This window comes from Falco biarmicus, chromosome Z (assembly GCF_023638135.1).
Source record: "Falco biarmicus isolate bFalBia1 chromosome Z, bFalBia1.pri, whole genome shotgun sequence".
Classification (NCBI taxonomy): domain Eukaryota; kingdom Metazoa; phylum Chordata; class Aves; order Falconiformes; family Falconidae; genus Falco; species Falco biarmicus.
Window position 1 is genome coordinate 50108565 of NC_079311.1, and position 13192 is coordinate 50121756.

General features: G+C 35.8%; 1 protein-coding gene across 4 annotated transcripts in view; it reads right to left on the reverse strand.

Moving 5' to 3' along the window:
* Positions 1–13192, reverse strand: part of CNTLN (centlein) — a 198085-nt gene that overhangs the window by 105463 nt on the left and 79430 nt on the right. For all 4 annotated transcript variants that reach the window (XM_056324792.1, XM_056324794.1, XM_056324791.1 and 1 more), the window contains one exon: positions 1446–1619. In XM_056324792.1, the coding sequence (XP_056180767.1) occupies positions 1446–1619 (174 nt within the window). The remainder of the gene's footprint in view (positions 1–1445; positions 1620–13192) is intronic.

The following is a 13192-nucleotide window of genomic DNA, read 5'->3' on the forward strand; positions in this document are numbered from 1 at the left end:
TATCCCACCCTGCTTCCCAGGCTCAACTTCACTCCTGACTCCTCTACCTCCCACTGAGCAGCACAGTGGAAGGGGGAATGGGGGGTTACAGTCAGTCCAGAACAGCTCCTCTCTGTCACACTTTTCTCCTCATTCTTTTCCCATGCCCTACATGGGCATTTCCACAGGCTGGAGTCCTTCAGGACAAACCTGCTCCAGAGTGGATCTTCCATGGGCCACAGTTCCTGTCAGCAGAACCTGTTCCAGCATGGACTCCTCTTCACATGCTGTGGCTTCCATGAGGGAATATCCATCTGCTCTGGTGTGGGCTCCTCCACAAGCTACAGTGTGGGTATCTGTCCCATGATGGTCCTCTCCAAGGGCAGGGAAATACCAGCTCTGACACTTGGAGCATCTTCTCCCTCTTCTCCTTCACTGACCTTGGTGTTCTCAGGACAGCTTCTCACCTTATATTCTTCACTCTACACTGTCTGCATAGTATTTTGTCCTTTCTCCACATCTTCACAGAGGCACCACAACATGCTTCTAAACAAATATTCTAAAATACGTCTTTTTCCTAAAATAGCATACAGTGCAGGATACTGAGAAAGAACAAGCCACACAATCTCTTAAGGGAAATGTTATGGATACCAAATGTGGGGAAACCAGGAGATTCCTAAGGAAGCAGGACATAATGGTCCTTATACCACACAGAAGTATGTTCTGTTTGCTTCCTTGCTACAGAAATGTCTTCCAAGTTTCTCACATTCTGTACAATTGTAATAATAAGAACAAAAAAATCTAGATGAGGAAGAGACTGAACACACTGAGAAACATCATGACTTTGGCTAATTTAATAAATCAATTTAAGCCATAGAATCACTTATGGATCTATTTAATTAGCTATAGTTTATAGCTGTTACTGTTACCTGGTATCTAAATTTAATAGCAAGCCATCATGAGGCAGTCCAGCAGTATACAGAGTAATAAAAAGTCTGAAGTATAAACTCCAAAAGGACATTGTTGTCATTCTTCATATTGAAAAAAAAAAGTCATCCTTCAAAAATAAAGGATTTTTAACAAAAGGTATGTTTCACTTATAAAATCATCATAATAGCCATTTATATTTCTCTCATTTTCCTTCCAGGGAAAGATGGTCATTCTGATAAACACAACAAAACACCCCAAAAAATACTCATTTTAATGAACCTAGAATAATTTATCCTTCAAATACTTCATTTAATTAAGAATCCCTTATTCAGTATTTAATAAGGCAAAACCTTCTACTCCCAACAGCTATTTTAACAAGTCTTTGGCAGATAACACAAGAACCATTCAAGTAAGCTTCCAGAATTATAAGCAGCATCAACAGATATTAAAATTATTATCTGGACCCTTGAGCAAAAATGTTTGGCTTTACCAGCTTGACTTAGAGACAAACACACAAGACAATAAAAATATCCCACCTCATGCTTTCTTCCTGTCCGTCTACTGCCACTTTCCAGAGTATCTGTAGTGTACAAATTATGCTCTGCTAGGTTAAAACTTCTTTTTTTCAATTTTTCCTGTAAAAGCTTGATTTCAGATTTTTGCATTGTAATAAGACACTCTAGGTCACTTAAAGAAGGTTGCTGAAATACCTAGAAAATGACAGTACACATGTATTAGTAACAAAAAATCAGAAGCATAAGAAACCATTTAGATGAAACTGCCTAGAGAAACACAACATTACCAAGTTTCACAGGAATGCGTGAGAGCTGGAAATAATTCTGCTTTTGTAAATGACTCATGAATACATAATCAAAACCAGACTTCAAAGTGTTAACTAAATATTTTCCCACCATCACCACCGTATTTTCCCAATCCATATATACAGTCTTAACAATGGTTGGTTTAAACAGATAGCTCTTCCACAGCAACTTAGTCTACTATGGTAATTTGTATCTCACATGGTGTAAAAATTTCTTGACAAAATAGTTTACTTCCTAGACCTGTTTCTGGTGAAATTTCAAGTTAGTAAGTATCACTGGCCTATCAAAAATGGGGGAAAAAAACCCTTAACTGCATATTCTGTCAATAAGGTTATGCTTAATAAGTGCCCCAGTAAAGTACCTCTTTAATGCAAATCTGCAACACATATCCACTATGTCCATAAACTCAGAGAGCACAAATGTTGTGGTCAAATCGAAGACTTAAGAGAAAAAAAATGACTAATTCTAAATCACAGTGTTACTCAACTCAAGACAAATATGTCATTTCACGAAGCCATTGAATCCCAGGACCCTTCCCAGCTATCAATCCGTTCATAGCAATTCCTTGGAACAATACAACACTGCTGCACGCTCCTCACCTTGGCCCTGTTACAAAACCTGTTCAGACCAAAACACGTGTTCATTGGTACCAGCTATCTCTAATTCACAGCCCCCATGTCCAGCAGTGTACTCACATGTGTACACATGACCAAAAGTGAATAAATGACTCCTTGTCAGCTGAATTTTCATTAACCGCCTGCGATCACACCCCACTGCATTACAACCACAAGGCAACACAACCTTAGCTTAGAATAAGCAACAGCAATATGCCTGTTGTGGCAGTCTATGGCAATCACAAAGTGAAATGCTTTAGCTCAAACCTCCTCCACAGTGCTTTAAGGCTGGGGATAGACATTCACCTTGCAACAGCTGTGCCAGACAGAGATAATATAACTCCCAGATGGTCAATGCATCCAGGCAGCTGGAGGTTAGCACCCCAACACTATTGCTGAAAGAAGGGATGGCACAAACCCTCTCCCTAATAGATTGCATAAATAAAAGGGCAGATCAGTTTAAAAAGTCAATGCAAGTGGCTTGAGCTGACCCAGCTGACCTTGCGCTGCACTGATTAGGGCAAACTCATGAAACCTGTATTGCCAGTGGTGCTCTGACATCAATGACAAGCAGCTAGGGAACAGGAAAGTCTTCAATCCACAAAGCTTGATTCAGAGAACAACTTTCTGAAGACTAAAAGGTTTATTTTACTTCCCCAGTTAGCCAAGTTCTGACAACCTGACTTGTTTGCAACTGTTTGAGGATATTTTTAAGCCAAATACTCATTTCAATAGAGAAGAAAGAATTTGGTACAATTATCACTTGCTCCTACTATCTCAATTACCAGTATGTCCCAAGTAAAACAAATCAGGTATACTGACAAAAATCAGAAAAGACAGTGTAAAAAATGTTAAACAAACAAACAAAAAGTCTCCAAATTCGCACCAATCAAGAAAGGAGATGGTCTAAAGTTGATTAAAATCAAGCAAGCAAACATCCCAGTTCATTTCCCGTTTGACAGAAACAGATTAATGGGCATAGCCATTTTGTTTATTTCTACGCAGAATATGAAGCTTTTCGTAAACTATACTATAAATACACACTTTCTATAAATAAATCCGAAATTAGAAATACCAAGCATTTATTTCAGAAAAAGCGCAATTCTTCATACAGCAAACAAGTAGAGGAAAATTGTCAGAGAGTAAAAGTTGCCAATGCTTTTGCTTTTTCTTAAATAATTTCTGTTGCTCATTGTGCAAATTTAGGCCATATGTAGTTGCAATCAGATGTCATTTCTACAAATCATCAGCAAAAAGCCAGTTATTAACTGAAAGAAAGCTCTTCACGGGGGGGTGTGGTGTGGGGTGCGGAAAGGAACACCGAAAAATAAGGAGCAGACAAGCCATGCACTGAAAAGAACATTTAAAAGAAACCTGAGGGGGGGGGGGTTTATTCATTTGACCAAAACCTTAGCGCTATATAGAAAGGAAAAAAAAATCCAACAAAACACAGGAGATGTAAATAGTGCCAGTAGATATGGGAAATGTAGTTATACTTAAGTTTGGGGTTTTTTTACCTGAACTTTATTCTTTCTTATTAAGAGAGAAATACACCTACCAACTTCTCCCACTTTATTGATTTCTCTAGCTGTTATGTAAAGAAAGAAGAAAAAAAAAAAAGACTTCTACATGTAAACGTAGGCTGTGCTATTACATTAGTAACCAAAAAGGAATCAACAGCTTCAATCTGTTCTAATAATTTTAATTCGTATTACTTCTACTTTAAAAAAAGTCTACAACTCTTATATGTTCACAGAATCGTTTAGATTGGAAAAGAACTTTAAGTCCAACTGTTGTTGCTGACTTTTAAACCATGAGAATTACACATATTTAGCTAAAGATTAACATCTTACTGTATCATCACTTTTTAATTTCTTCTTTCAAAAATATAATGCAGAGTGTTTTGACATGTAAATTTAAGAGTCACAAAATACATAAATCCTTACTCCTCTATGTCAGTGAAGTTCTGCTACCAACTTTAATAGGACCAATACATGAAAACTGTTCATTATTCTGGGTTTCTTTTCCCCCTACTCTTTTTCTTCTCCTAAAGGAGATCTCTAGAAATTACCATGCTGCAATACTTATTTTGAATTAAAATACTGTAAAGGCAGAACTTCTAATAAAAATTTTATAGTAGTCTTTCTGCACATGAATATACACACTTATTTCTTGGAAAACTTAACCCAACAAAACCAGTCTTAGGTGTTAACTTACACCACCAAAATACCTGTTTTTACCCTCAAAATATTCAGCAGATCATTGTTGCCAGTACACTGTTGCCAAATTATATAGCAAGGTCTGTACCTTGCTATATAATTTGACTATACAATATCCTCAAAACCTGCTCAATTTTCTTAAGTATGCGTATGAATTTTCTTCACTTTCAGGTATCCTAAGAATCCAGATGTAACCTGAAAAGATCCACAGCTTCTGTCTCAGAACTATCATTGTAGATCTTTGGCCTTACGAACTGAAATAGTAATTCATTTTAAGAAAGAGTTCCATGAAGGTTTACTTCCTTAATTCTATTCTGAATTCTATGTCTAAAATTAAAATCTCCACGAGACAATCATTTCAGTGTACACATAACTTCTTCACCTCTTCACAGACTATCCACCCACATGTTGCGTGAATCAAATGATGGCTTTCTCTCAGGATTAAGCATCTTAGATTAGATTCCACCTGAATTATGAAGCCTAGCTTAACAGAATAACCGTTTCTTCTTTCACTTAGCAAAATCAGTGTATATTATATGCTATTTTATCACAACAGATAACATGACTTTTTCATACTCAAACTCAATTTAACATGCAAAACCTAAACTCCAAATACATGTCAGAGGCTTATTTATGTTTTAAACAACAAATACAATCAAGAAAATATTTATTTCTACCAAGCAGATCTCCCATTCCTCTTAACGCTTACCTGGCTTTTCAAAGTAAGACACGGCTAACGTCTTCTGGATGCATCAGTCAAGATGAAGCACAACCGCCTCTTTACCACAAAGCTGCACCACTAGAGGAACCATCCTCACTGTACTTAGGGAAGGGAATCCAAGGCCATCTTTTCAATGCCACTGTCGTCACAGATCACAAACAGTGCCAAACAATATGGAGAAAACAGAGCTATACTCCACCATACTTCTATTCTGCATGACCTTTCTGAACCAGCAAAAGAGAGCAGGTGTCAAGATAACAGATATCGAAGAGCTTCAGAAATAGTAACACAGCCTTACCTGTACACCAGCTCCCTCTCAACTTCCTCAGCACAAAGCCGTGCTAACACAGTACCAAAACCACCGGCTAGGAGAAGACAGAAAAAGCCTGCAGAGTTTTTCTGTAAGCAGGTGCAAGCTCACTCTGCTCCAACCACAAACTGGCCAAAAGGCACAGAATGGCTTAGTAGACTAACACACATTTCATCTCAGCAACACAATACAGTTTACACACACAGCTCAAACTTTACCAGAAAACCTGAACTAAAGAACAGAATTGTTGACCTACAGCAACCAACTGGCCCATGACCCATATCCCAAAGTTTTCTTCCAGTCTAACTCCAGGAATACAGTGCCATATGCCACACAAAGCCATGACCCAGGAAACATCCAGAAGTTTATGTAGGAGAAATACAAATCACTTCCCAGGTTTCCTCTTACTCTGTTACTGAGTCAGCTAGCTGGACAACTAAGTCACAAGCAATACTCATCTCAGCATCCTTTGCAAGCTCCTTCTTTTTACAGTTTGGAAATCCAATCATCACAGCCTCATCTCTACTTATTGCACATACTTCCAGGATGGGCACCAGTAATGAACTAATGAAGAGCAATTTACCTGGCCTGGAGCTTGATGTCATGTGTCTCCATGAGTTCCCAAAAGAGGCTAAAAGCCAGTGAAAAGGTTTCCACCATCCATACACCCCCATAACATTTATGTTTGGCATCCTTCAAAGTCCACATGATTTATATCATATGAAAAAGAGCACTCTGATCATCTAATAGAGAAGAACAGGGAGGGGAAAAAAGGATGCGATCTCTTTATGGTGACCATGTGGCCACCATATCAGAAAGATCCCCCAAACTAGGTATGAATAATTTATGTTATTAATTGGGGAATAAGACCTCCTGTTATAACACTCCAAATTATTGTGGAAAATACACCATTATAAGATATGAAAAGAAATTCATAATCTTGAAAAACATTTAGAAGAATCATCACAGAGAGTCTCAAGAAAAGGCCAGATTTCATTAAGCCTTTTTGTTAAGCCAACCACCCATTTCCCCATGCCTTTGATGGAGCAGCAACTTTTTAGTTTCACATACACAACAAAATTGTGCATTGTTTTCATAAAACTGGTCAGAGCAGCAGCAAGCAAAGATCCAGGCAAGTTGAAAACATCAGTACTATTTCTTAGAACATTTTGTTTACAATTGCAATAAAATGCTAAAACGTGTATTACAATTAAGAGACATTAGAAATAGAATACAACACTACAGAAGCCTGAGATATTGCTGGTTAAAGTATTTTATATCTCTATACTCTTGGAAATAATACTTTATGAAGTAGTACTTTACCATTGTGGTTTAAAAATTTCTATTAGGTATAATGGCTTTGTCTTTTTTTTTTTTTTTTTTTTTTAAGAACTTTCATGGCATCTTCTCTAGCATTTTAGGTTTTTTAAAGAAATTATTAATTAGTTTCTGAAAGGTATTACTTGACTAACTACACCAAAATGTAAATAGTATTTCTTCAAAGATTTTAAGGTCTTTTAACATATATATTGGCATACTGGAAGTTACTAGGTAAGTTTAAAAAAGCACATTTTTCTGAGTTACAGATTCAGTACTAGAAAGCAAAAACCATAAACCTGCATCTGATGGTGAGACTGCTCCAAAAAAAGCAACTTTGCTGTCTGCTGAACTATTACACGACTATCACAAGTAAAAATCAAACCTGTGCACTAATGGTGTAAACTAGGGACTGTGCTTGTTATGCATTATCATCTCTGTACATTAGAACCTCAATCATACTCAAACAAATTCACTAAAGTGTGGTTTTCAATCTGCTAACTATGCATTCCATAATAGCCTGTAATTATTAAAAACTGACAAGAAAGCTACGCCACCTGTGTTTATGTGAAGCCAGGTAATGAAAAAAACAACAACGCTGTCATCACCTCTCAATTCCTGATTGCATTATCAAAACTGTAGCCGAGTTTGGCATCTGGGTGTGACCTTGTTAACTGCTAGGGTAATTAAATTTATTCTATTGGGAAAAGGGATGATAAATTATTAGCAAGAAGATTTTGTTCACATTTTATTAAATTGGCCTGTCAAAGGGTCGGCCAAATTATCAAGGGCCTCATTTATTGGAGGCCAGCCATATTGCCACATCTGTTACAATTATTTATAATTTCAGCAGTTGAAAACCAACTGAGTTAGGCATCCGCCATGTAAAGTAATTTACAAATTATCTGATGAGGGAGTGTTTTAGCTTCTCCCTCATTTCTAGCCAGCAGAAAGCCGCGCTGTAATTACAGAACACGATTAGGTTCTTTGGGGAACTTATCTTGCACTCATAGCCATAGTAAGATGCAGCAAGAACATATGGAGGAGCTTGTGCTTCTACTCCCTGAAGCTCGTGACCCGCCTGCCGCTGAGCCCTTGAGTTGAATTTGAATGAGAGTGCCATGGCTAATGTTCTACACATGCACCATTTATGCCACAAAACAAATCGGATCACTGTTAATTATGAAGCAGCTATAATCAGGCCTTCACATCTGTGTAATGTGAAGCGCAGTAGGCTGTATTCCAATAATGTATGACTACCTTTGGGTCGCAAATTGCGAGCCATATTGCCTCAGTAGTAGTTACTGAATTCAAAGTAAGTCCTTTGATAAAAGCCCATCACAAAGATATTTTTATCCATTTTTTTTTAAACACAAGCCTTTCTTTATCAGCTATTGACCAGAACAGTTAAAGCATATGGCACAAGTTCATTAATGAACAGTAGCACACAGCACTCTAATTTAATGAAACCACTTGAGCCATAAAAATCAGATTTAGTTAATTCCCCCTTTCCCTTTTTTTTTTTTTTTTTCTTTTTTTTTTTCTTTTCTGCATCTAGCCTATACCCTGGACTCCAGCATAATGTCATGGGTGATCTTGCTGTAAAATATAATTATTTTATTGTACATTTATAAACAGATTTTATATTTTAAGAGCCTGAGCATTTTGTAAAATGGAACAGGGGATATGTGTGGAGACAAACAGAAAGAAATTGAAAATTGGAAAGAAATGTCCAAGTCATTTCCTCTGCCTAACCCAAAATTTAACCTGGTAACAATTAGTATCCATATATCATTTCTATTTTAAAAATTACTGTCTGGCACCTGTCTTCTAACAAAAAAATATTCTTTATTCACTAAAAATCTTTCTCTGAGAAAGCAGCTAAACAAGCGGCACCCAGATGGCAAACCAGCTACAGTTTAATTAATCCACTAAAAGCCATTCAGTTTTCAGTAAGGGTAATGTAATTTTGAATAATTGTAGGGAAAAAAAAAAATCACTAAACATTCTTAAGTTTTATTATAGTGGCATGAACAGTGCCACTATAGAGTAGTTAAAGTTGAGTTGCTCTTTCCATTACAAGACGCACATTTTCAGTATCTTGGTCCTTTTCAATTATTGTACATTGAAAAGAGATAAATGGAATGTCAAACTGAGCTAAATGAAAATTAAGCTACACTTTCAAACTGGATCCAGTCTTTCCTTTCCATCCTTATAACACCCTAGAACAGGATGTAGCTTAGTTTTCAAAAGTTATGCAGTACCTTCCTGAAGAACATTGCATCCCTTTCATTTTTTAAAAAAACTAATTTCAAAAGCTGCAGAAAACCACAATTCCTTGCTTTATAGACAACATATGCCTGCACCCTGGCACACCTACAACATTGCAGGTGGACTCCCAAACTGTCATAGTAAAACACACACAACTGTAACTGAAATTGCATTTTATGGTGATCAAGTGCTAGTATACTGTGATCCCAATAGCAACGGTAATTTCACAGACTTTATCAGACAGTTATAACTCCACACAGCTTCTCTGAGGACAAGGGTATGGCTTGAACCAGAGAGTACAAACTCCTTTGTATGTGTTTGTATTATACCAGAATTGTGCAGTTCAAATATAAACACTGCCCAGAAAAACAATAATAATACTTCAACAAAGACCTGCATTTTCTCCTTTTCACCTTGTTTAAAACACATGTATACAAGATATTTTAAGCATAGTTTCATAACACATTGGTATAAAAAATATGTTTGGAAACTAACAATTTACTCCTGCTTCTTTGACCGAGAATCAGACACATGCTTACACCAGTTTTTAAAAAAATATTTATCTGTAAGCTACCATATTAGATTTGCTTTTAAAAATGTAACTAAAATTAAAATGACATTATTAATAAGATCACGTATCTTAAATTTACAGTTTAAATAATAGTTATCTATGTACTGTGAACACCAGAAAATACCAGTACTTTCCATTACAAACATATTTAAATATAGAGCAAATTTGACTTCACAAGCTACAATCTATACCTGTCTTTATTTTAAGGGCAATAATCTCCAAATAACAGATAATTTGCAACTTAAGGGAATAAAACCATTTGAAAAATGTTATTGATATTTTCCATCATTAAAGACTAATTATCTACACAGTAATTTGTGTTGGCTAAATTGATTAATTTCAGTTCCATTTTACTTTCTTCAAAACCCAAACCTTCATGCAAAGTGATAAACTCTTTTGCCTTCCTCAGTGTGTTGCAGCATTACATAGTTATAAAAGATCACTGTGATTTCATGTGATCTTGTCCTATATAAATACCTTTTTATTACCGTATTTTTTGGTTGCTTAAACTATATTTTGAGATCTTTGTCATCAATTTTAACCCTTTTGTAATAAACCGCATATTCTAAAAGATGGAAGATACTTGTGGGCAAGCTTTGACCCCATAGGGGGTGCAAGACCACGGAACTTTTCATGCAAGTAAATCAAATGGGTAAGTTTTCTAACAGTAAAGCCTAAATATGTGTAATCTAAAAACCATTTTGTTTGGAATTAGTTTCAGTAACAGTAATGATCCCAATCCATCAAACAAAATGTATAGTACCACACCCTGTACAGGCTACCTGCCTCTTGTTTACACTGTACCATTAACAAGAAATATAAAAAGAAGACTCAAAAATGTGCTTTAAATAGTCACATTGCAATACTAAGTATATTTACATATAATGAGAACCACTGAAATAAATGAGTTACCCTCTCCAACTATTTTTTTACCATTTATATTTCAATCAAAATCAGTATTTTAAGACTGTACTATATAAGCCTAATAAACGGAAATCCCTGAAATACTGATGTCAGAAAACAGTAAGTCACACTCTGATAATAAGACTTGAAGGATTTTTGCATAGCAACAATGGATGCTGTTTTACTTGAAACATTTTACATATTTCTCTTTTTTTTTTCAGTCACAAGTAAGTATTTTTTTTCTAATAAACTTAAGTTATATCTGTGTGAAATTTCTACTTTGTTCTACTAGTTTTTACTATTCTGACTACTTCTTGAAACTTCATGAGAAATTAAGATACTATTATAAAAGTGCAAGTGAATTCTGTATTAAGTAGAATGCACACAGCTGTCAGAGGCTAGTTACAAATAAAACCATTTAAATATATTTTAATTACTGTTCTTTGATCAACTATCATCTCTTAATACTGTCTTTGATGTCTGCACACGTATGAAAAGTTGGAGTCAAGACAGAAATGACTGCCTCAGTTCAGTAAACAAATTTAAATATTCACTATTCACTTGGGTAATAGTTATGGTATACTAACCGTATGACTAAACTTATGGTATACATCTCAGAGCTAAAAATGAACACCAATAATGAAACAGAACCAAAACAACAATTACATGACATGAAATTAATCAAGCCTCATACGCTTACGTTTTGAAAACTATTTAAAATCTTTTTGTTCTGCTCTGGTCTACTGTGTAGCATGATCCTGTATCTAACTAAAAAGACTTCAAAATTTAAAGATGCCTAATCTTTATGATCAGAGAAAAGTTATGTGAGAGCTGCTAAATGCACACATACTAAGATGTAAATGGAAATTTACTGTCAAGCAGGATTCAAATTCAACATCACACAGATTACCAGAATACTCAAAACACAATCAATGAAAAGCTTGCCCTCACCAACACAAGTTCCACACTGACTAGAACAAGATTACAACTTTAAACTTTACCCTTACTGAAAGAAAACTGAGATATTCTTACTAATAAAGCCAATAACATAAACCCCATTTTCGCCTGACTACAATGTAATTTCAACAGCAAGAAAAGTTCAAATCCAGGAAAAAATACGTGCTAACATAAGCAACACTGATCTATAAACTTCGTGGCTAGTCAAAGTCTGAAGACATATTAGTGCTGTTCTAACACTACTAATTAACACTACTACACATCCCACAGGATGAACTTTCAGCAAATCTGAAGATGCTCAAGAAATCAGTACTTTACAGCAGAAATAAAATTGTCAAACAAACTTTTTTTTTTTTAGTAAGGATTGTTTAAAAAAAGGGTAACAGGAGAACTAGTAGATGCTTACATGGCTTTGGTGTCCTGTTAATTAAGCCTCTATTCCAAATCCATTCTGTTCTTCTGATGTTGCAGTCAAGAGACAGCAAACGAGTTAGGAGGTTCTCTTAATCACATTTAACTTCAGAACTTCACAAACAAGTACGATTCTGGTTATCTAACAGGTCACAGAAGTAATGATAGGTAATCACTTTTTTTCCCTGCAGAAACCTCAGCTGAGTAACCACACAATAATCATTACCTTTCTAACATTTATGCAAGATAGTAAAGTTGGTAATTGGAAATTTGGCTGTCATCAAAATGCAGCCAACAAGGACCATTATGATGTATTCCCAAAAGGCATACCCTGGCCCTTCAACCAGAGCAAGACTGCACATCAACAAAAACTGGGATATTTTCTATATCAGAATGGAAGAATGTTAGTCAAGAGAAAATACTATGCATGTTGAGCACATAAGCGCATACTGGTAATAAATTTTCTTTCTCCTACAAACCTAGCAACTATGGGCACTACCTATACATGTTTCCTGCCTTAAGAGGCCACTTCAGTAAAACTAATCATTTGTCCCACCACATCTGGTTTAAGATAAACGTACTGAAAAATGAAGGTGCATTTATCTTACTATATTATACTCATTACCATAAGTTATCTGCTTTTGCTTCCTACCATGTCTTCTCTACCATTATCTGTTAAATATCTGGCTGAACTTGTTACAGATCACATAAATGTTCAACCAATACATTTTAGTACAAGGTCAGACTGAACATAACTGAACATTCACAAAAAAACCAGAAAATTCCCTGAATAACAATGACAACTATGCTTCTTCAAAGACACTGGGAACAGGGAGAGTGCCACAGAGCCTAAAATGCTGGCATAGGGTCAAAATGGACACATAGCAGAAAGCCAACAGAAGGCCATAGGAAAATTATTATTTGCACTCACATTCACCATTAAATAATTTAGGACTGCTTTAATTTGGATTCTAATTTACACGGAGCATACTGGTTAATGAATGTACTTCAAGTTCAGACGCCACTAGGAGGAGATACAGAATAAATCAACAAAAGAAACTAACAATTCACCCACACTGGATGAGATTCATTTAAAGCATCCAAAAGAAATCAAGTATAAAGTTGAATCATCAATTGCAGATTGTCACTAGCTACTAATACAGTCTTA